A 21797-nucleotide genomic window follows, 5' to 3' on the forward strand; every position below is an offset into this window, starting at 1 on the left:
AAGCATCTTGGAGAAACAACTAGAGAACCCTGACTTCCGTTTTTGTTGGTTTAAGATGCTGTGGAACTTCTTCCTTGATTCCTTAGATAATTGCCAACCCATACATGCACATCTGGCTAAGCAAGAGCTGTATGGTGTGCGTGCTACAGGTAATTACAGGTATTGCTTTCAAGTTTATTGCCTCTGCAGAGTTTTGCCTCTGGCATTTTTCTTCAGTGAGCTGACAGTGCTCTTTCAAATCACTTTGGTCATCATAATTCTCCCTCCATCAGGATCCTTGTGTGGGTGAAAAGAGGTGGAAACGAAGCCAACGCTTTTGATGAGGAGCATTTGCAAAACAACCTAAAGCTTTGCATAGCCCTATCTTGGGCGGGGATTAGAGCTGGGCCTTGAGCTAGTGACAACAGCAAGAAGATTTATCTGATATTTCTCAGTACCTGAACGACGTTACCACGTGAATTGCCGGTTTCCAGTGTAACCGGATCCCGTGTGGTTAAGTGGTTTTGGAGTCAGTTCTGTTCCCCACGTGACCAGGTATGTGATGAGCACATTGCTCAGCAATGCCTGGACCAAGCGGGGTGGCAGAAATTCATCCTTCCAAGAGAAGAACGGCAATTTCTCCGGGAACTGTACACAGGCACTGCAATGAAGCTTTTTCTTCTCACTTTTTGAAACTATTCACTAAGACTAACAGTCACTATGATACTCGATTCACTCTGTTCTAGGCCTCCATGGATCTTCATGGCTTTTGCTGAGCCATGAAACCACAATTCCCAGGCTAATGAGTCTTCTCTCCTGTGGTGTCTCCCAAGTTTGTCTCTTTGCGTGAAAGCGAATGATTTCTCCAGCACGTGAAGCTGTTCTGAGGGTCCATCTGACCTTGTGTCCGAGTCTCCTGCTTTTCTGCTGAGTCCAGCAGCTGGAGAGGAAACTCAAACCCGCCCTCCGTATCAGCACAGCCTCCTGTTTTGAGGACAGCTGCAATTCCCACCCTGCACGTTATCTGTTTCTCTGTGCTTTAACATGATATTTTGCTAAATATACAGTGATCTGTCCTCAGCCTTGAGGTCTTTGCTGCTTCTTATTTCTCCAGCCCTGTCATCGATGCTTGGCTTTGACTGCTATATTCACGACAACTAATCTGACACAGCTTTGGGATTTTTGCTGGTGAGTCCTGTCTGTCTGATGGAGGAGGAGGAGGACAGCCTTCTGTCTGTGCTGCTCTTCTGCTCATCTGCCTTAGGGTCCAGCTCTGGACCTGCAAAAGCTGAGCCTAACTCCTGCGTGCGATCTCCTCCCAAGGCTGTGCCTGCGGTGGGGATGCGTTTTTGAGGAACTCTAGAGGGTTAAACCAGGGTTCTGAAACCAGCCTGGGGGAAAAGTCACATGCACAAGGGAAATTTTGCAAGTTGGTGCTTGCAGCTCGGGGTAACGAGAGGCAGCGCGGGGGCGAAGGCTTCCTGCCTTGGGTGAGCTGCGCCTGCTTAGTCCGTGCTCCCGGGAGACACGGGGAAGAACGTGACCTTCTTCATGTGTGTTGGGGCTGTGGGACCGGGGACCTCCCTGCTCGGCGGTGGGACAGCATGGCGCCTGGGCTCTGCGGAGTGGGACGGTGGCAGATAAAGGACCGTGAGAGGAGGAGGAGGGAGCTGAGCCAGGTCCCCAGGAGCAGGAGGTGAGCTGGACCAGGTAAGCTCTTGCTGATTGCTCTGGAAATGATGCAGAAAGACTTTCTGCATGTTTCTCTGCTGTTTAGCTAGGGCTTGGAGGTGTCCTAAAAAGAAAGTCCATAGCCTAAAGGAGACAAACTCACCAGAAAGATGTTGGCATTGCATAAAGAATAAGATGAGATTTAGAGGAACGCAGAGCCTGGGGAGTGCGGGAGATGAGAAGATGCACAGGGGGTGGCAGAGCGAGGTTTGGGGGAACAGTCTCTAAACACAGGGAGTTGTTCTGCAGTAAAAGGCAATGGAGCCAAACAAAATCTATGCTGCGTGAAGAGGTAAAAGCAAAGCTGCTTTTGGCAACAAGCTTGTCCCGGCTGGGCAAGGCTGAGCTGCCCTGGCCCTGCTGCACCCTCTGCTGTCACCTCTGGGGTCTCAAAGTTCTCCACATCTAAGCCAGAGAACCCTGCTGCTGTCACCTTGCATTAGAGAGGAATCAATGACAGGGTGGTAGGTTTTAATTAGGTTTTCCTTCTGCTTCTTGTGTTTTTTTTCAATCTCTGCTTTGCTTCTGTTCTGTGTGGGTCTGTCTTGCCTTTTGCTTTCCCCTCTGCGAGATGCTAACCTGAAGGGATTGAAGGTAGAAGGGGAAAGGAGTGAGAAGATTCAGTGTTTGAGTCCACTTTTGGGTGCTGGGAGCCGTGCTCTGCAACACGAGCCTGCCCGTGACCTGCAAGGAGATCGCACTGGAGAGTGGCACTCAACCTGTGCCGGTGACACGCAGGTGCTGTGCCCATCCCGTGTACACACACACGCTGCACGCCTCTTGTGCAACGTGTACCATGGCCTGATTCCTTTAAACGTGAGCTTTCAGCCCTCTAAAGATTTTTGTCTGCAATCAGAAGAACCTTTCGTGCTGTTTCTCTTGCCTCAGTTTTCTTTCTGACGCTCCTTCAACTGGTGACTTATCCCGGCTTTGTGCAAGGGGGTCATTGCAGCAACAACCATCAGCCAAAAATAAAGCAATCCTCTTTGGAAGGGGAATGGATGAGTTCCGTGAGGGACCCTTACACCAGGAGACATCAACAGGCTCCTGGTGCAAAAATAAGACCAAGCCGAGGTTTAAAAAGTAAATTATAGTTTTAGAGAGTCAGTGTGGACGCAGCTGAACCACATGAGTGGAAGATAATTGGAAAGCAAACTCCAGAGTCTTCCCAGCATTTGCTTTAATTGCCGCCCACACATCCTGGCAGTAGGTTACAGACCTACAGCAGCGGCATTTGCCTGGCAAGCCTGTGGGCACGGTGCCTGTGGCAGAGAGGAGAGGGGAAAGGAGAGCAGAACCCTCCAGGGTGAGGGGTCCTGCTTGCCCCTGCCTTCCGTGGATGTGTTTTTGCTTCCTCCGTGTGCTGGGGAATCACCCACCGTGTTGCTTCCAGGGAGGGGCGTTCACTCCAGCTCCACTTTCTTCTGAGAGCGCCCGCTCGAAGTGGCACCAAAATGCCCATTGGCTTTGCAAAGAGAAATCCCGCCAGTTCCTTGAATAATTGCTTGCAAGGACTATTTAAGGATAACTCTTTCACCTTTTAATTAAAAAGTAATTGCAGCAAAAGGTGAGCCTGTATGTACTGCACTTGTGTCTCGCTAACACCCACCTGGTGGTAACACCCACAGGGAGTGGGGTCCAAAGAGCAGAGAACTCCCAAGTGATCGCTGCTGTTACCCTCTCTGTCTCTCTAAGATGTGGAATTTTCTTTTCCTCCTTTCAGGGCTAGAAAATGCCTGCTTGCTCATGGAAAGCAGGATCTCGAGGAAGCTGTCAGTGGGAGTGTGAATAAGGATTTCACAATCTGGTCCCCAGTGAGAAGAGCAAGCCGACTGCCTTGGGCTCAATCTTAGCACTGAAAGATAAGGCAGATACACAAAGTGCTGCATTTCTGACAATACAACAGAGGAGAGGAACCTTCGGCATGGCCCATAAAACCCAAGCTGATGGAATTGAGAAAAATGGGTCACTTTCTTCTGTCCCCTACAAGAGTGATTTAATGGAAGGATCCCTGCAGTGGGTGCAAGGTAAGTGAGCAACTTGATGACGATAAGGAGAAAGGCAGCACCGAGTACAGTGCCCTTCAAATAACAGAAGACAAATTTTTCAAAGTAGCTTATTAACGGCACCTCATTTCCAAAAGTAACTAGACATTCTGGATGTTTCTGCGTTTCGGGGAGTGGATGGGCACACTTCTTTTGGAAAGCCTGAAATGTAGGAGTGAATAGGCATCCACCCACTAAAAATCAGGACCCCAAAAGTCCTCTTTTGGCCTTCAAAAGTCAAGGAATATTTGGGAAACTTGACCTGTGGGGTTTTTTTAAGTGCCTCCTGTCCCCGGTATCAATTTCCTCCATCGCTGCAGCACAGCTTCTAAAACCGCCCCGGGTGCTGTGCAGAGACCCAAGGCAGTGCCATGGGTGACTGTTCTCACTCGGTTTTTGCAGCTCTTGTCACTCCAGCAGAGCTCAGGGAGCTGAGCCCCTCTGTAAATCCCAGGTGCCTGAGGTTGGCACTGCACTTTCTCAACTTGGTGCCAAGCAACTTGACCCAAGCCACGGAGAACAGGAGAGCTGAGCCCAGCGCTGAGGCCATTGGGTTTTATTCTTGCTTTATACTCACTGCCTCCACTGCTCTGTGTCAGGAGGAGATAAACCTCAGCAAGCAAACAGGATCTTGTTATCCTGGAGGTTTCAGATGCATCTACTCATCCCTTTTTGACTCGATGCAGTCGTACTGTTTTGTAATATAACTCCCTCCTTTAACTTGGCATCTCGTGCTGCTGGGCAGTGCAGGGATGATGAGGATGGGGGATGTAAGTGGGAGAGAAGGGGATGGTGAGTGTGTGCTGTATTTCAGCCAGCACAGCAGCTGGGTGAGCACCCGCAGTGGCAGCAGGAGCAGCCCCAGGGGACACCTGCCTGACCCCAGATCTGCAAAGGGGAAGGAAAAATGGTGAAACGTTTCAGTGAAACAGGATCTCATATGAACACGCCACTTCCTTAGACATGAGCTCTTCCTCTTGATGCGGCACAGCTTTTGTAAACCCCAGGTGAACGGCAGATGGGACGCCTGGAGATCACAGCTCTCCTGTGCCGATCCAAGGCTGCTCTGCCTCAGCTCCCAGCGGCCGGCTCCTCAAATCCGGGACAGGCTGTCCTCACACTTTCTGGGCTCCTGGTTGCACCTCGGGTCTTGGATTACATCTCTGATCCTACTCCTAGCTGAAACTGGGAAGCTGGGAGCCTGGAGCAAAGCCCAGGGGCACTGCGAGACTGGGAACCTGGATGCTGGAGCATCTATGGAGCTCATGCTCCAGGGCAGCACTGCTGCATCCCAGACAATGGGATTATTGGAAATCTCCTTGGTTTGATTGCTCAAGCTTTTTCTTGTGGTGGGTGGGGTAAGTAGGCAATGAGGCAGATAGTGTTAGGGACATGGAGCAGCCTGAGTCAATTGTCCTTTCAGTTAGAGATCAGAGAAGCAGGACATTATCCTGCTGAAGATCAGAGCATCAGGTTATCTCTGCTCAGTCTTGGAACCTGTCTGGGGTTTCCTCCCTTTTCATATGTTGATTCCTTACGGGAGATATCAGCTACTGTGCTGCTCCCAAAGCTCTTTGTGATGTTCTTAGAAGCGTCCAAGGCGGGATTCTGGGTCCATTTAAAACATGTTGGAGTGGTTTGTGTTCCTCAGCCTTCCCTTTACCACGTGCTCCTTCGCTGCTGGGAGAAAAGCCCGTGCCAGAGCCGTGCTCATGACTCCTTTGGGCTCTTGCAGAACCCCTCGATGGCCAGGTGCTCCTGGTGCTCCGCATGGACAACAACTGCTCGGCCACCGCCTTCGACATGGAGCTTTGTGCGGAGAAACTGAAGTCCCTTGGGGTTCAGGTAGGCTCCTCATGTGTAATCTCCCCTGGGAGCCCTGTAGGAGTGGATGCTGGCTGGATTAGCATCTTTTGCAGTTGCACCCACGTGATGGACAGCTTTCCTTTTTATTTGGCTTGAGTGGCTTGTTTCAGGTCAACTTTAGTCTATGGACTGCAAGTCACCTGTAACATGCTTGGCTTAAACCTTCATGAAGAAGCCTGTTCCACAGTGAATTGCTCAAAAGTCACTCTGGGAGGGAGCATGCTTGGGACAATCTGTCTTATCCTTTGTCGTAAAAAGGTGGTGTTTTTTCTTGTGACTTTTCCTGCACTTTCCAGGGAGATCTGACTCCCTGCAGATGGGGCAAGCACACAAGTTTTTGGTCTGTGACAGCTGTATGGCTGAGGTTGGAGGTGCTCTCTGCAGGAGGGTGCTCTGGGACACAGCATTTTGCTGCAGCACCAGCCTGGCCCGAGCTGGTTCTGATGGGGTAGGACCCCCAAACTGGAGGGTGACCCTCGTTTTCTGGTTTCTCCCCGAGCAGGTGGCAGCGGATCAGTGCAGAAGGTTAATCCAGGATGCTGTACTGAAGCCTGAAGTGAGACGGTACATGTTCTACAACTCCAGGGCGTTCCAGATAGCCATTGCTGTGGTAAGGACAGCAGGTGTCTCGCAGGTTTGCCATAGATATGCACTCGCTGAGATGCATCAGGACCTACACGTGGGGCTGTTATGGCCAGGCAGAGAGGTTTGGGTGAGGAGGAGATGCTGGTTTTCACACATCCTTTGGAAACTTCAGTTCACAGAATTTCTGTAGATGGAGGGCAAGGCACCTTCTCCACCCCCTTGCTTGGCAGTCCCACCAAAGCAGGCCGTCCATGGCTGAATAACCAGCAGATGCTGAGGCAGTAGTACCCACATCAGGCTTTTTTTTTAAACTTGATTTAAAAAATCTGTAGATATTTTGGTCCTGATGCTAATTTAGATCAATGGACCAATTAGCTTTGGCTACTGAGGTGATTGATTGTCTAGTTTTGCTTCTCTTCTGGTGACAGAGGCTCCTCCAGAGACCCCAACCATTAGCAACTACTGTGTGGCTCATACTTTGCAGTGTGCCAAGGGTGTGATAAAATCTGACTCCTTAATTTAGTTGCGTTTATTTTTTCAAATAGCCATTATACATATCTTCTCCTTTCGCTAATATTGTAGGAATTGGTGCTCAGTGTTTCAAGGGTTTTGGTGCCTGTTTAATGCAAATGAGTTATATTATTGTGAGATGATGCTGTGACACGCTGTGCTGTACACATCATATTTGTTTCCAGGCGATCTCCTGCTCAGATACGTGCTATCTGAAGTAAAGGCCAAATTAATTCAGTTTTGCCTCTCTTTATGCAAAGGCCAAGTTTGTCAGTCCTTAACACAGTCCTTGAGCCCAGTGTCAGTATTCACCAGTTGAGTGTTAGTATAATTGAGTCTCTGTACCAACTTATGCTTTGACATAGGAGCTTTCTAAGTACGGGGACTGTTAGAATTATTATCAATACACATCAGTGAATGCATTTCTTATCTAAATGGAAGAACTCGGTTGACACCCTTCCCAGTATGAATCATCATTAATAATTCACTGTCGACCAGAATTTTTTTATAATAAACTAGGTCCCACTCAGTCCTTCTAGTCCTTTCTTTCCCCTGTTTATTACTGGAAAGAACTCTTGTCCTTTCTCACCCTCTTAAAATCTCCTATGACTTAATTTTATGGCAAGGTACTACCCTGAGAGAAGGGACCAGGAGTTTTCTTCTTCCTTTGACCTCTCTCTCTTTTATAGTTCTATGAGTATTGTCAGTACCTCTGGGTTTTTATAGGTTTTCTACGTGTCTCTCTGGACAAACATTTACTCCACGGTCCAGCTGTGTTCCTTTGGACGCTACTGGGAGGCCAGTGTGCTGGTGACCCTGGCTGCCGTACTGGTCACTGTCATTGTGATACTGGTTCTCAACCGTCGGCAGAGGAAGGTAAGAGGGGGCTGCTGGTGCATGTAGGGAGCAGAACTCCATCCCACCAAAGTGCTGGGACCCAGGTCATCTCCTGGGTGTGTACAAAGAACACAATGGTACAGGGAGGGATGTTAGACATGAGGAAGAAATTGTTGGCCCTGAGGGTGGTGAGAGCCTGGCCCAGGTTGGCCAGAGAGGTGGTGGATGAACCATCCCTGGAGACATCCCAGGCCAGGCTGGACGGGGCTCTGAGCAACCTGAGCTGGTGAAGATGTCCCTGTCATGGCAGGGGTGGCACTGGGGAGCTGGGAAGGTCCCTTCAACACAAACCATCCTGTGATTCTATGAGCAGGCTCAGAGATCAGATTCAGGCAAGGGCTGTTGTACAGCCAAGTAAGGTGTTGTAATGCCTAAGCCGTAGGTGTTGGAGCCCGGCAGGCTGGCTCTGAGTGCCTGCTGTCGCTGGAGATAAAGCCACCATGGCGATTGTGGTTTGTGCTCCCACGGCTGGTGGGGGAGCCCCAGGGACTCATCGGCAGAGCCGGCTCCTGCCCTGTTTCCACAACAGTCCTTGCTGTCTCGGCTCTGTGCAGCCGTTAATAACATCGCTCGCTTGTGTCGCTGCAGTGCTCTGGACCTTGCAAGAGGTCCAGGACAAACAGGCATCTCCTAACACATAGAAGTTGTAATCAAATTATAAAACCAAGACAGACTGGGCAGTAGAAGGAAATATGGAGAAAATTTGTTAGCATGAGAAGCACCCAGCCTGCAGCATCCACCGTGTGGTTGTTGTTATCTTTTGGTTGTAGGAATCACAGGAGTATGGAAATTTCGAAGGACTGATCTGAAGAGTAGTATTAGAAAGGCTTGATTCAAAATCCAGAGGGGTCTTTGCGCTGATTTGAATGGATTTTGGGGCAAGCCTTAATGACAGCTGTGCAGTGATTCTTCCAAGGGGAAAGCTGGCAAATGTGTGGGGACACAGAAGCTCAGGAGAGGAGTCCTTAACTCAGGGACTGTTGGGGGACAAGAGAGAGAACATGATACTGGGCATCGATTCTACTTCAGACATTTTATCTGCAAGAGAAATAATCCTTGGGGAGATTTCTGTCTATACAGACATTGGCTAGTGGTGGCCAGGCCGATGCTGCTGGCTGGTGACAATCCTGCCCTGACTGCACACTGCTCTTGTCACCATTTTCCTTTGAGGCATGGAGTGTTTGGGACTATCCAGCTGCAGTTCGTACCTGTAGGCTGGCCCAACTTTTCTTGTAGAGTGTGGTAATTTTTCCTGCATTCTCCAACAGATAAATATGAATACAGATGCGAGGCTGGCAGCTGTCAATGAAATCTTGATCAAACACAGTTTAATACTGGGGATTACAGACGCCTGGGATGGGCCACGCAACATCCTACAAGTATCCTTTCTGTAGGGAATCATTTATACCCCTTCTGGGTATCTAACGATGTGGAGGTATTTGTTGATGTTATGATTCACAAGGATTTCCTGTGGGTGTGCTTTCTGGCATTTGTTTTTTCTGCTATTGAATGGTATGAGGGATTTGGGTATTTTTTCTTCTCCTATAACTGGGAATTGAGATATGCCCAAAGGCAATGGGAAATAATGAGTCTAAAGGATTGAAGGAGGATTAGTCCTTTGGGCAGGCAATTATCCCTGGAAGTGTATTATACCTACATGACAGTGATGATTCTTATTATGAGCACAGTGACAGAAATGTGCCTATGGTGAAAAAAAAAATCCACAATATGGAGAAAAAGAGAGTCCTTGTCCCTGGGAGCTCATGTTCTGCCTTGCAGAGACAAACTAAGCCAACAGCATCCAAGTGCCTCACCTCCCTCCTGCAGGCACATCGCAGAACTTGGTTTCATGGGAATTTTCAGTAGCCAAGCGCTTCTGACATTCCTGGCCTTCTAAAAATGCAGCTTGAAGAAATCAGGTAGAGGGGAGGCTCATTGGGTGCTGTTTAGAGGTTCCTTTTCTGGACTAGGCAAAGAAGAGAGTTTTAAGAGAGCATGAAAGTGTTAAAAGACAGTGAGAGAGGTGGGCTCCCAGGTTTGCTGGTGGACCTCACCCCATCCTGTATGTACAGGGAGGTAGGAAAGAGAAATGGAGAGGGAACCAAGGCTGAGACATGGGGTCAGAAAGGGGCAGGGAATGTTGCAGGTGGGCAGGGCTGAAGTCAGGCAGAATGAGGAGGAAATACTTAAGAACCTGAATTACACTTTTTTTTTCAAACTAGCGTAGTTTTATACCTCAGTAAGTGAGAAGTAATCCAATGAGCCTTCACCTTTACCTACGTGTCCCAGAAGTGCCTGAGGGCAGAAGATAACCCAAGGAGGTGTTCCTGCTCCAGCAGGAGTATTGGACGGTCTGATCTTTCGAGGTCCCTTCCAATCCCTGACATTCTGTGATTCTGTGATTTACGTTTTCTCTGCTCCAAGGTCAGATCCCTGTTAACCCTCCAGCTTTTATGCTGCTCCTGATCCCCTTACCAATGGCAGCTCGAGCTGTGGCTGTGTTTGGGGTGGGGGGTGCAAATGCTGCCTCTGTCCTGCAGACAAGCACCAAGCACAGTAAATTTTGTAAAAAATTAATTGAATGAATCACTAGAAACAAAGGAAAAAGAGGAAGGGGATTAGGGGAGCTAGATCAGGACACCCACCAGTTTATTTAGATGTAAGGCACTGAGATGAGTGATGGGCAATGGCTCTGGGTTATCCCAGCTGTCACCCCCCCCAGGCTGCAGGTTTGCGAGGACTTGCTGCCCTCTGGGGGAATGTCCCCCTCCCTGCCACCCCTCTTCCCCATTAGTTTGAGGTCTTCCTTATCCCAGACACTCTTGGCTTAAAATCAGCCCTGCAATGTATGATTTGGTTCCTGACTCTGTCCTGGGCATCCCATGGGCATCACCTGCTTTTGCTCTGCTTCCTGCGAGGTCTGTACCATGATCTGCATGGAGGCAGAGGGCTGGGGAGGGGGAAACATGGCAAAACCCCTTCCTTAACCCTGCCTGTCCCAGCTGTGGTTCGTGCGCTTCAGCCCGGAGCGCTGCCTGCAGTCCTTGTCAGCCCATATCACAGACCTGCAGAGGACACGAGAGGTAAATGAGGGTGGGTTCAGCCCAAGATCCCCTAGGGACACGTCCAGGCCCACCCCTGGGCCCCAGTTTTGGTGGGATGGAGGTGGACAAGGAGAACAGAGTGTTTGAGTGTCCTCCTGGGCATCCCCTGGTGTGAACTGGACAGACTGGGAGGTGGATAAGCTGCATGTGTCGGTGTCCAGTTCAGCAGGAGTTTGTTTAGACCCTGCGGTACCTGTGTGTCTGGATAATTAACTGTACAACTTTAATAAAGGAAAGCCATCAAGAATCAAGGGCAAATTTTGAAAGCATGTGTCACAACTCGAAATAGCCGACACCTTGACCTGTCCTCCTGAAATAAATGGGTTAGCCTGAGGAATAAGTAAACACTGTACTGGGTTAACTGTATAAAAGTTTTGCCCTCTTGGCCTTCAGAGAATGTTTTCCTCTATGGGGGTGTGTAAATACACAAACACTGCTCTGTCCTGTATGCAATTGCCCTTGCTGACCATGGCTGTGGCATGAGAGGTGAAGGTGTACAACCCCCCAAAACTCTCTGGGCTGCTCCTCTCCTTGGATCAATTAACAGATGCAGATTGGGGGATGGACAGTAATACACCAATTCACATATTGGCTGATATAACTCATATAGGTTTTTAAAGACTAGATTCTCTGTGCCAGGCTGTGACCATCGTGCTGGGAACAGTCACCGGCACAAGAGGCAGCTGATGGCAGCCAGGATGAAGATGCTCAGCTCCAAGTGCTGGGCACGGCCCTTGGCCAATGCTGTTTTTTACTCTCAGGACAATAACTCCCAGAAGTAAAACATGTGCAGGAGACAGTCGTGCCCTTTAAAGGCTGTCCCCAAACTGGCACTGCTGCCTGCCTTTGGACACCCCCAAAATCTGTTTCTCTTCCAGTCGGGCTTGCGGCGCAGCCTGGACCAGCTCTGCGTGGTTATGGAGGCGGTGGTTCACCCCGACCCGGGGACGGAGGAGGAGGCTCCGTGTGAAGAGTCCCCTCTTCTATCCAAGGGAAGGAACCCAAATAAAAAGCCTGTGACGTGCAATGAGCTGCTCCGCCTGGTTCCTGATGGCCCACCAGAGGTAATGAGAAATATCCCTCCAGGCGCCTTGACTCCAGAACTCATCCCAGCAGGCACCAGCCATGAGGAACATGTCCTTTTTCACCAGTAGAAGCACCTGGAAGTCTGGAGGTCCACAAATATCTTCTCCAGCCCTGGCACTGCTGAGCAGTTAATGCTTGCTGAGCAGCTAGTGCTTAATCCTTGAGGAATTCATGGATTGTGCTTTTTCTTGCTGGTGGCCAGGGGTCCCCATTTAGAAGACAACCTCTCCCCACGGTCTGTGCAGGGACCCAGTGCCTCTGTCTGTGCTGGGGATGCGGCGTGGATGTCCCCAGCCTTTGCTTCCTCCATGGAGCACGCCTTCAAAGACTTACGCCACGCTGAGCAACAAATGTGTCCTCATTCCCACTCAGCAAGAAACTTCAAAAGGGATGATTTTGATTTATTTTAGTTTTCTGCTCACTGTTATTAAGTGAATTTGGTGCAGGTGATGTCCCTGCAGATTGAAGCTCTCTGGTTCTCTGTGGGCAAGATAAAGCACCGGGAGGCGGTGGCTGGGCAGGCAGATCCCCAAACAGCCTGGCTCCATGGTCATTCCGTGTCACCCCCCCATGGGGACAATGTGCCAGCACTGCTGACCAGAAGGGGATCTGGGACAGTTACATATGCTCTTGGCTCCTGTCCTATTTCTTCCAGACAAGGACAGTCCTTGAACAAGGGAGCAAATGGCATTTGATGTATCATCCCCTCTTCCCACAGGGAGATGCTCTGACACCTCTTGTGCTCGTTCCAGGTGATGGCCCAGCAGCTCCTGGTGATCTTCAGTGGATGCTACGTGCGGCTCCTGGTCACCGGCCGGCTCCCCGGCGCCGGGGTGGGGGGACACCTGGAGCACAGCAGCGTGCCCTGTCTCTGCCAGTTCATTGAGACCACCGCGCTCAACACACAGCACAGCTGGTTCATGGGCAGGTGACCTGAGGGGGCTGGAAAACCCCGAAATAAGAGCTATGAAACATAACAGCATGAGGAAACTGTGGGGTGGAGGACAGAGCTGTAATCGCTCATCCTGGACTTATCAGGGTGAACGAGTGGAACTGTGGCTCTAGTGAAACATGCAAGATGCTCACCAGAAAGCTGCTCACCTTCGAGACCTGCCTGCCCACCCCCTTGGTGTGAAGGAGCTGCTCTGGGGGCAGAAACACTCTGAGGAAACCCTGGAGCTCCCTGGGACATTTCCCACTGCTCCTACTTGAGAAGCCATGGGCAATACCTGCAGGTGCCAGCCCCACGCCTTCGAAATGAAGTACGTGGGGAGTTTAGTACAAGGAAGACTGGGGAAATATATACATAGTGGTGTTGCAAATGAGATGTTTGCTCTGGATTACGTTTATGTCGTGTAGCTGTTGGTGACAGTGAGCTTTGTCCTGTGACAGGGGACAACATCTCAGCTGATGACTTGACAAACTTTCCATGCAAGAACCAGCTCAGGATGGTGCTTGGCACCTGCCCCTTCTTCTGCCTCCCCAGGAGGAGGGTGATGGGCATCTGGATGATTCATGGTATGAGACCTTAAAGAAGGCACTATGCACTGGAGTGCAGCTCTTTTTAGACCCTCATTTCTGCCCTATTTTGGAACAGGCTGGTGTACTTTGCTTTTCCTTGCCTTCTTTCCCTGGTCACATTTGCACACTGTGTAAGAGGAGCCATTGGTGGGCAGGACACCTCTACATTTGCTTGGAGTCCATAGGGACTGGGAAATAAAGTGCCTTAAGCCTACAAGAGGCTGTGTGCTCAGGTAGTGCCTGTGAATGCAGAACTGCGGTATGGTCCAGAAGCTGCTGCTGTCCTCCTCTGTCCCCAGAGGACGGCATTCCCATTAAATTCAGCTGCCTGAATACACTTATGATTACCTGACCACCTAACTGCACAGTTTGGTGGTGATAGCTGCCAATGGTCAGAATAAAGAGTCCTATGGTCTGTGTTTTCCAGCCTTGCTGTGCCTGAGCATACACAGGTCTGTCCTGCACCTCCCAGCCCACCCTCCCTTTCTCCCCATTTCCAGCAGAGCTCCCCAGCCTCCTGGGCAGGGCTTGTGCCTCTCCCACCTGAACAAAGCTCAGCATGGGACACCTGCCCCACATGAAGCCACAAAGGTTTTAAAATCAAGGTCCCTGGTTTGTGTGCATCCCTCAGTTGTGCATGTCCCATCCTACCGCTGAGCATCTCCCCATCATGCGATATTGGACCAAAGGACAAATCATCGCTCAGGGTGGCTGCAAGAGGCTGAGCCCTGGAGACCTGGGAGCTTGGTGCCAGCTCTGCCCGGGGTGGCTCTGCCCTCTCTCCTGTTGTTTCTGCCACAAGCAATAGAGTCAAGGTCCGTCTCTTCCTACATGAGCAGTAAGGCAAACCCTGCTGGTGCCAACATACGATCCCCAGCATCAGTCCGTTCAAACACCATGATGATAGCAAACCCCTTCCAGGAGAAAACCCACTGCAATCCCAACCAGCCTCTTCTTATCAGTCTTTATTTCTGGTTCCGCTCGGGCTGTCACAGCAAGGGGTCGGGCAGATTTCCCCCCGCACATGCGGAGTTTGCGATTCTGCTGTCGTTGCTTTGTGACGATGTGGGGTTTGCTGGAGGGGAAGTGGGGGAACCCACCGGGGTCCCTGCAGCTCTCTGTGCATCACGCCGGGTGCTGGCTGCAGGGTGAGCTCAGCTCCAGCAGCTTGTACAAAACATCATGGGATTTCCACAGACCTGAGCTCTAAGGCTCCTTACTCCAGCTCAGGAGCTGATTTTACCATTGTGGAAATCACCTGAATGTATGCCAATATCATTGGGAGAACAATTTAGTTTCACGGTATAAAACTCCGATTTGCTGCTAGGATGCAATGGCTCATCCTCTTCCCCCAAAGTGGCAGAAACCTCTGATACACATTGGCAATTTTTTTTTTCTGCCAGCTAGAAAATTCTGGTAAGGAGAGAGTGATCAGGACATTTTCTATCGTTGTGCTTCTGTGTTGAGAGCAGACACAGAAAGGATTTGCTGATGTTTTCCAATCCCTGGGCTGCAGGATTCCCAGTAAAGAGGTTCCCTGGGGAAAGTGGTGGGAAGAAAGCTCGTGGGCCTCAGGCAAGGGCCACGAGAGCTTCTACCCTCAGGACTTGCAGGGCTGGTCTGGGATGGGGCGGTTGTTCCCGGGAAGCGAGGCTCTTGCTTGGGGGGCTGCTGTTACATCTGCCTTTACATCTGCAAATGCACAAGCATTGGAGAAAAGAGAGGGATTCAGATTAGCCAAAGGGAAAGATTCTTGCTGAAGGGACAAGACTGGGGTGTGAAGTGTCAATGTGCTCGGAAAACCTCCTGATGGGAACTATAAGCACCATTAGGTAAGAGTGAGGGAGTCAGGGCAGCTTTACAACTCCCCGGCAGAGCCCGCCTTGCTGCAAGGAGGGGACAAAGCTCCACGGTTTCCAAGCTGTGACCTGGATGCCACCAGTGCCTCCAGATCACCCACATTTCCCAGCCGGACCTGTGCTCTGCTGAGCTGTGTGATCCTCACACGCTGTCCTGGACCAGCTTTCCCTGGGGTGCTGCAGAGCCCACAGCTGGGGATGCTCCATGAGGGAGGTGCAGACCCTCTGCTAGAGCCGGCTGGGGCAGCTCCTCCGATTGCAATAAACACCCAGCAATTAACTGCAGAGAAGGAGCTTAATTCCTTTGCTCAAAGGAGGAGTTTGATTCCCATCACTAATACACCCGAGCACCTGCCCAGCTCTTCCCATCTGGTGCTTCTGCAAAGTCTTGGCTCCTGTTGCAGGCCAGATGACTTTTCCTTCATGAGCACTTAATTAAGGCATTAACAAAGGGAGGCAACCATTCTCCCCTCCTCCTCCCCCCATTAAAGAACCAGCTGTGTTTTTAAGAGGTGGTTTTATAGGGCTGTCCTAGGCCTGCAGTTTATTTTCCTCCTTTGCACCCAGCACATGGGAGCAGCAGAAAGGGGATAACTCAGCTCTATCCTGCGGTTCTCCTGGGACAGCCCTGAGCTCCTGGCAGAGGTAGAAGACCATGGGCACAACCTGACCGCGGTAGCAGCCGCCCGGGAATGTGCTTGTGCCCGAGTGCAGCTCTGGGCATGTTTGCACAACAGCAACCGCGGGTGACTCAGCTAAACCAGTGAAACTGGTATTAGTGGGGCAGATCTTTCCACGGCTCGTGTCTGCTGTTCAAACATTGTTTTGTTTGGACAGGGAGCTCCAACAGCAGAGCGGCAGGGCTGGGAGGTGCAGGAGCAGCCCCTGGGGCAGGGCTGAGGAGCCAGGAAAAGCTTTGCAGAAGCGGGACCAGCTGCTCTCAGGCACAGTTGCATGAGGGATCTGCAAAGTCATAGCGGTCTGTGTGTTTTAAATGGGGCAGGAAGGGGCTGGGGAAGACTGGCAGCAAGGACAGAAATGCTACTGCCGCCTGGGGTGCGTGGTGACGCGTTTTGGTGTTTAGCAGAGTGCCTGAAATAACATATGTTGCTCCAGGGAGATGTAGCTCTGGGGAAATAGTGCTTCAGGGGGTTATATCCACACACTCCTCTGATTACCCCCAGTCCTGCCTTTTAAAGGCTGCTATTTGCTCATCCTCTCTGTCAGGAGCTGGGACACAGCCCTGACATTTAAAGGTAAAACCCAGCGAGGGAAGATAAAGCAGGAAAGAAAACAAACTTTTGCGATTTCCACCTGTTATGGTTACAGCTCTGAGGAGACTACGGTGGCTGGATGACAGGGAGGGAGCGATGGGGACCCAGCGCGTCTCCCCTGTGGGCTGGGCAGCAGCAGCAGGTGCCCCCCCAGCCCATGAGCCCCAACAAGCCCTGGCCCCTCCATCCCCTGTCATTGGAGCTGAGGTGTGCGATGTCCCCATCCCTTCCATCCCTTGTCATTGGAGCTGAGGTGTGCGATGTCCCCATCCCCAGTGAGCCCCACACTTACTGTGGGGGTGGCTGGGGGTTGCTGCCTGTGCCGGGCAGGGTGGTGGCTCCTGGTGCTCCCGCCTGCACAGGGTCCACATCTTCCTGGCCACATAGCAACAGGCTGGTGGGAAAGGAGAGACCTGTCTGCTTGCTGCAATGGTGCGAAACACCGGCTACCCTGAAAATCCCTCCCCAGAGTCCAGAGCTGGGGGTCCTGGTGCAGGAAACAATCTCCTTGCCAATATAATAGGCCCAGGGAACATCTCTCAGCAAAGCATATTTTATCAATGGTTTTGTAAGACCAGGTGTTCTACCTAAAGGTGGGCACACATAATAGGGCAAAAAGACCCTGCTTATATCCCCCCAAATCCCGGCTGCAGTTTCCCTCCCCTGCTCCCCATGGGTTGGTACTTTAGGGTTTATAGTCTGCCCGACGCCTGCCTCAGTTTACCTGTCTCGTTCATCTAATTCTAACAATTGCCTTCCCTTATTGATTTACTTTAAATATGGATTTCTGGCTTTTTGGCTACCCTTCCCCCTAGCTCAACTTTTTAAATAATCAGTTTGCATTGTGGGATTAGTTCAGCTCGAAAAGGCTTTGTTTTACATTAAGGATTCATAGTCTGATGTCTCTCAGTCCTTCCCCCCACTGGGCTTGGGCACCAGGTCTCCAGTTTTGTGAAAACAACAGTCCTTTGTGAAACGTTCCTTACACTGGCAGAGGAGGATCTGCTGGGGACCCTTGGTGGATTATGGCCAAAAGGAGCAGAGGAAACAGGGGATTGGATTTAACAGGGTAGAGGGAGTTGCTATTTCTGGCGTCCTGGCCGTGTTTCAAACCACTCCAGCACCAGCCTTTCTCGCCCCACAAGCCAAGGCCAGAAAATATGCAAAGTATTTACCGTGCAGAAATCCCACAAAACTCTCTTGCCTCAAACGAGAGGTTTCCTTACCGTTGATAATTACTCAAACCATGTTCTCCTGGGCTCAGCAAAACTCCTTCCTGGCCAGCCGGTCTCTCCCTCCCGCAGGCAGCTCTGCCGTGCTTTAGATTTCTGTACAGCCCGGCTTCCTCATTCCATCCCTCCCGCGGGGAGGTTGCTCGGGTAACACGCGTCACACATGGACTTAGGCTCAGCCCAGCACGGACTTAGGCTCGGCCCAGCACGGCCCCTGGGCAGGGCTGCACTGTGCTGGGATCCCGCACGTCCCGGGAAGGAGGAATCACCCCGAGCGCTGAGGTTTGAACGGACTGTGATGGGAAAGCAGTTTGGCCTCAGCTGGAGGAGCTGCCGATGGTGCTTGGTGCTGATGGAGGAGCTGGGTTTGAGAGGTGGGGGGGTAAATCTTGTGCTGTGAGCTCCAAGCTGAGCTGGAGAGGAGAGCTGCAGCGTGTACTTTGCTTGTATGGAGATGGGGGGAAGAAAGGGATGTTTCTTTTCCTTTCCTACTGCAGGGACATCAATATCCTTCCCTCCCCCAGCCAAACCTTCAAACGCTCCTATACCATGTCCTATTGTACTTGGGCTTAGATAAGGATGACACTCCTTGCAGATGAGATATAGGCAGTAACACTGGCCTCAGTTTCTCCAGGGTCGTTCCCCAGAGCACTGCTTGATTTTTGTCCTCAGGGATCGCTGCAGGTGGTTACTAAAGAAGTGCTGGTTTTGTGCATCCTTGGCAAACCCTTGCTGTTGTTCGTGCTTGGTGTATATTCCTCTAGTCAGGTGAATTCTGAAAGGTTCTGCTTTGCCCTTTGACCAGGGCAATGTGTTCCCTATTTCTGAGCCAAGCACTTGCTGATTCAGGCAGGCTGGACTTTCAATATCCTTGCCTGGGGATTGTGTAAGGTTGGTCAGGGACGTGGTTGATGGAGTGTGGGTATTGTGTCTCGCGGCACTGCGAGTCAGCAGAAGAAAGAGCAAGATCGGTGTGTGAGATAGAGAGGAGCTAATATCGCTCCACCCCACCCTTGCTCTTGTTCTGGTGTTTCATGTTGGGAGACTTGGGTAAACTCTGCACTGGGCTGAAAACTGTTAAAGGCAGCAGGGGAAACTTCAGCTGGTGCATGCCATGCGGTGTTAATGGAAGGCAAAGGCTTCAATGGATGTGAAGAATGATCTCTGCCCTAATCCACGGAGGACTCGCCATCACATCATCAGATGTCGTTGGAGCCTGCAGGAGTATGTCATGCAAGATCTGTAGCTGTTTTAAATTAAAAAAAGAAAAAGCCACCCACAAAAAAACCAAAACCAAACAAACAAAACCAAGAAAAGCAAATAAACCACAACAAACAACCACCAAACAAAACAAACCAACCAAACAAAAAAACCTAACAATAAAAACCACAAACAACCATAAAAACCAAAGCTCTAAACTCTGAGCACCCCCATCCAGACCTGCAGAACCCACCCCCCCAGCCTCCAACCCTCTCTGGAGGACTCAGCTGTTTCACAGAAGAGCTCAGCAGGGCAAAGGGAATGATGGTACCACAGCTTTGTGCTTTAACAAATAGTGAAGGTGGCTGGAGGAGTAAACTGCTCCTTTGAGGCTTTGCTTTCAATTGTCTGGTTTCTGATGGGTTTCAGGCAGGTGTTATCCACGGCCAAATGTGCGCTGTGGAGCTGAACCCCCAGGTTTGCAGGCACGTCCCTCTAGATGGTGCTAAGCTAAAGAGAAAAGGCGGGTGGCAAGAGGCCTTTGAGGAGAGGTTGTCTGGTGCTCTGCCTCTGCACATCTGGATCTGCTCAAGGCCTCCTGGGTGTGGAGAACATCTCTGCTGCCAGCCAGGTGCCCGTGCATTTGTACAGGTGCTCTCCTATGGTGCTCATCGTTTCTATTTGCAGCAAATGCTTCTCAGGCCCTTCTTCCACTTCATGTTTCCCTGCTGATGTGTGCGACTCCACAAATGCATCATGATTTTAATCAGCGTGTCTGTTCCTACTCATGCACTACAGCAGACAAGTTGATTTTTAATGGCAAAAATCCATCTTAGCTGCTTTTTCCACTTCAACTGGTTTTGCTGAGCAGCACAACTAAGACTACATCAGCTGAGTCCTCTTTTGTCTCATGCATCATTAACCAGAATCTTAACCAAATTCATGCACAGATAATGTATGATTTACTGAGGTGGGAAGTCGAGAGAGAATTATCCTGGCTCCCAGAGAACAGCAAGGATTAGCTCTGAAGGGGAAGTCTTTTAGATCAACAGCTGAAGGAACTTGACATTGGAGTCACAGATGGGTAGTAAATAAGCTATTGAAAGAGCTATTGTTAGAAGAGACTTTTCAAAAAGAATAGCCCCATTCAGGTCTGTTTTTCTTCCCACTAAGTATAAATAGGGGGGGAACAACTCTATAACCTCAATAGCACTGTGTGGATGTGGTGCTGCTGGGAGAGGAGGATTGAGCTCCTCCCCTGGTACCTTGTTCTGCAGAGGGAAAAGCTGTTTGTAGGCACTGGTGGGATCGCCACACAACCTGATGTTTTCAGTAGGGCTGTAGGAGACACCTGTTTGGCAGGAGCACACTTAGATTGACTGGAACTGAGGAGCACCCAGCTGCATAACCTAGAAAACAACCTGAAAAGTGAGTCCTCTTTTGTCTCATTCATCATTAACCAGAATCTTAACCAAATTCATGCACAGATAATGTATGATTTACTGAGGTGGGAAGTTGAGAGAGAATTCATCCTGGCTCCCAGAGAACAATAAGGATTAGCTCTGAAGGGGAAGTTGGTGTTGGTCCTGTTCCCATGCAATTAGCTACGGCCGCTGCCCTGATATCGCTGTTTTCTCCGTCATGGAGAGAGGAAGTCACAGGTTTTAAAGCTTCCCAATCTAGATTTGTTGGCCTGAGTTTCGAATGTGGTTTCTACTGATGCAGTGGAGAAAGACTGCTTTTGCCAAGTTTTCCTTCCAAGAATGGCTCAGCTCCATTCGTGATGAGCCCATAAACTGGATTAAGAGCTCAGGGACAGATTTTCTGGTATTTGAAACCCATAATCTGGGCTGGGCTTTCAGAACAGCTCAGTCCCCTTGTAAGCAGCAAATTATGGTCATAAGTGGCTCAGCACTTTGCAGTTTATATCAGGCTACTCGAGGCTGCGTTTTCCGTAAAGCGCAGCACCCAGTGCTCTGGGATCTTGGGAAAAGCGGGGCAGTTATCTGAGTGCTGACCTGAGCTTTCCTGAAGATGAGAATCCTCAGCCTCTTTGTATTCCTTCTCAAGGAGTACAAGCATCTCTAAAAAAATCAGTTGTCAAATTAATCCATGGGCTGCAGGCAACCTATCATCCATTAAAACCTCTGATATTGTCCATGGCTACATAACTTGTGAAGTTGAGGGGCCTCATCTCCAGCATCAGTGTGACCCCATTTCAGAGCGTGTCTGCGACCTGTGGGTTCTGTGGCTGGAGATGAGGATACCTTTAGTGTGGATGAACTAGAACTGTGACAAGGACTGATGTGGCTGCAGGTACATGCTGACTATTCTCCCAATTTGTTTGGGAGATTTTACCGTCAGCATCGCCACACCTGCTTCCTTAGGAGAAAATAAGGTGAGTGAGGTGGGTTTAGGTGTCTGGTCCAGTTCAGAAGAAAGGGCGGGTGACATTTAGCACCCAGGGTGCTGGGTCACTGCAAACCAGCTGAGCATCACGACCACTGCTCCAGAGCAGCTCGATGTGCTGCGGGGCAGCGAGGAGGCAAAATGAGCTGCTGTAAACGTGGTGCTGCTACTGTTTGCTCAAGTGCTGAAAGCCAACCAGGGTCAGAGTGATGTGCTGCGTCAGAAAACCTCACTGGCGTCAGGAGGAGTCAAGGCATCAGCAAGTCCAAACAAGGCTTTCTCCAGAGGGGTTACAAGGATCTTGGTGTGCAGGAGCTTCTGAGACTCTCACGATGACAGTTATTGATGACTATGGATAGCAAGACAGGGAAAGACCTTTTGTTGAGCCAAAGTTGGCATCATGTTTTTCCAAATGATTTGTTCCTGGTATTGATGGTGGGAAATTCCTGTTGAATCAAGCATTCCTCAGGTGGGACTGGCTCTTGTCACCTTGGTGACC

The 21797-nt window shown here is 50.4% G+C and overlaps 1 protein-coding gene and 1 long non-coding RNA gene across 2 annotated transcripts; one reads left to right on the top strand and one right to left on the bottom strand.

Moving 5' to 3' along the window:
- The first annotated feature begins 674 nt into the window (after positions 1–674).
- Positions 675–13750, top strand: TMEM268 (transmembrane protein 268). The gene is given in 11 exon segments (XM_065853891.2): positions 675–1675; positions 3434–3539; positions 3541–3557; positions 3559–3737; positions 5491–5600; positions 6124–6231; positions 7443–7592; positions 8882–8992; positions 10616–10696; positions 11596–11781; positions 12556–13750. Coding segments are annotated over 11 exon segments (1320 nt in total). The 5' UTR covers positions 675–1583; the 3' UTR covers positions 12736–13750.
- A 523-nt stretch (positions 13751–14273) lies between these two features.
- LOC136110507 (uncharacterized) lies at positions 14274–17833 on the bottom strand. The gene is made up of 3 exons (XR_010652620.2): positions 17684–17833; positions 16750–16851; positions 14274–15016 (listed from the first exon to the last, which is right to left on the bottom strand). It is a non-coding gene; the product is annotated as an uncharacterized lncRNA (long non-coding RNA).
- Between the last annotated feature and the right edge of the window lie 3964 nt (positions 17834–21797).

Source organism: Patagioenas fasciata, chromosome 20 (assembly GCF_037038585.1).
Source record: "Patagioenas fasciata isolate bPatFas1 chromosome 20, bPatFas1.hap1, whole genome shotgun sequence".
Classification (NCBI taxonomy): Eukaryota; Metazoa; Chordata; class Aves; order Columbiformes; family Columbidae; genus Patagioenas; species Patagioenas fasciata.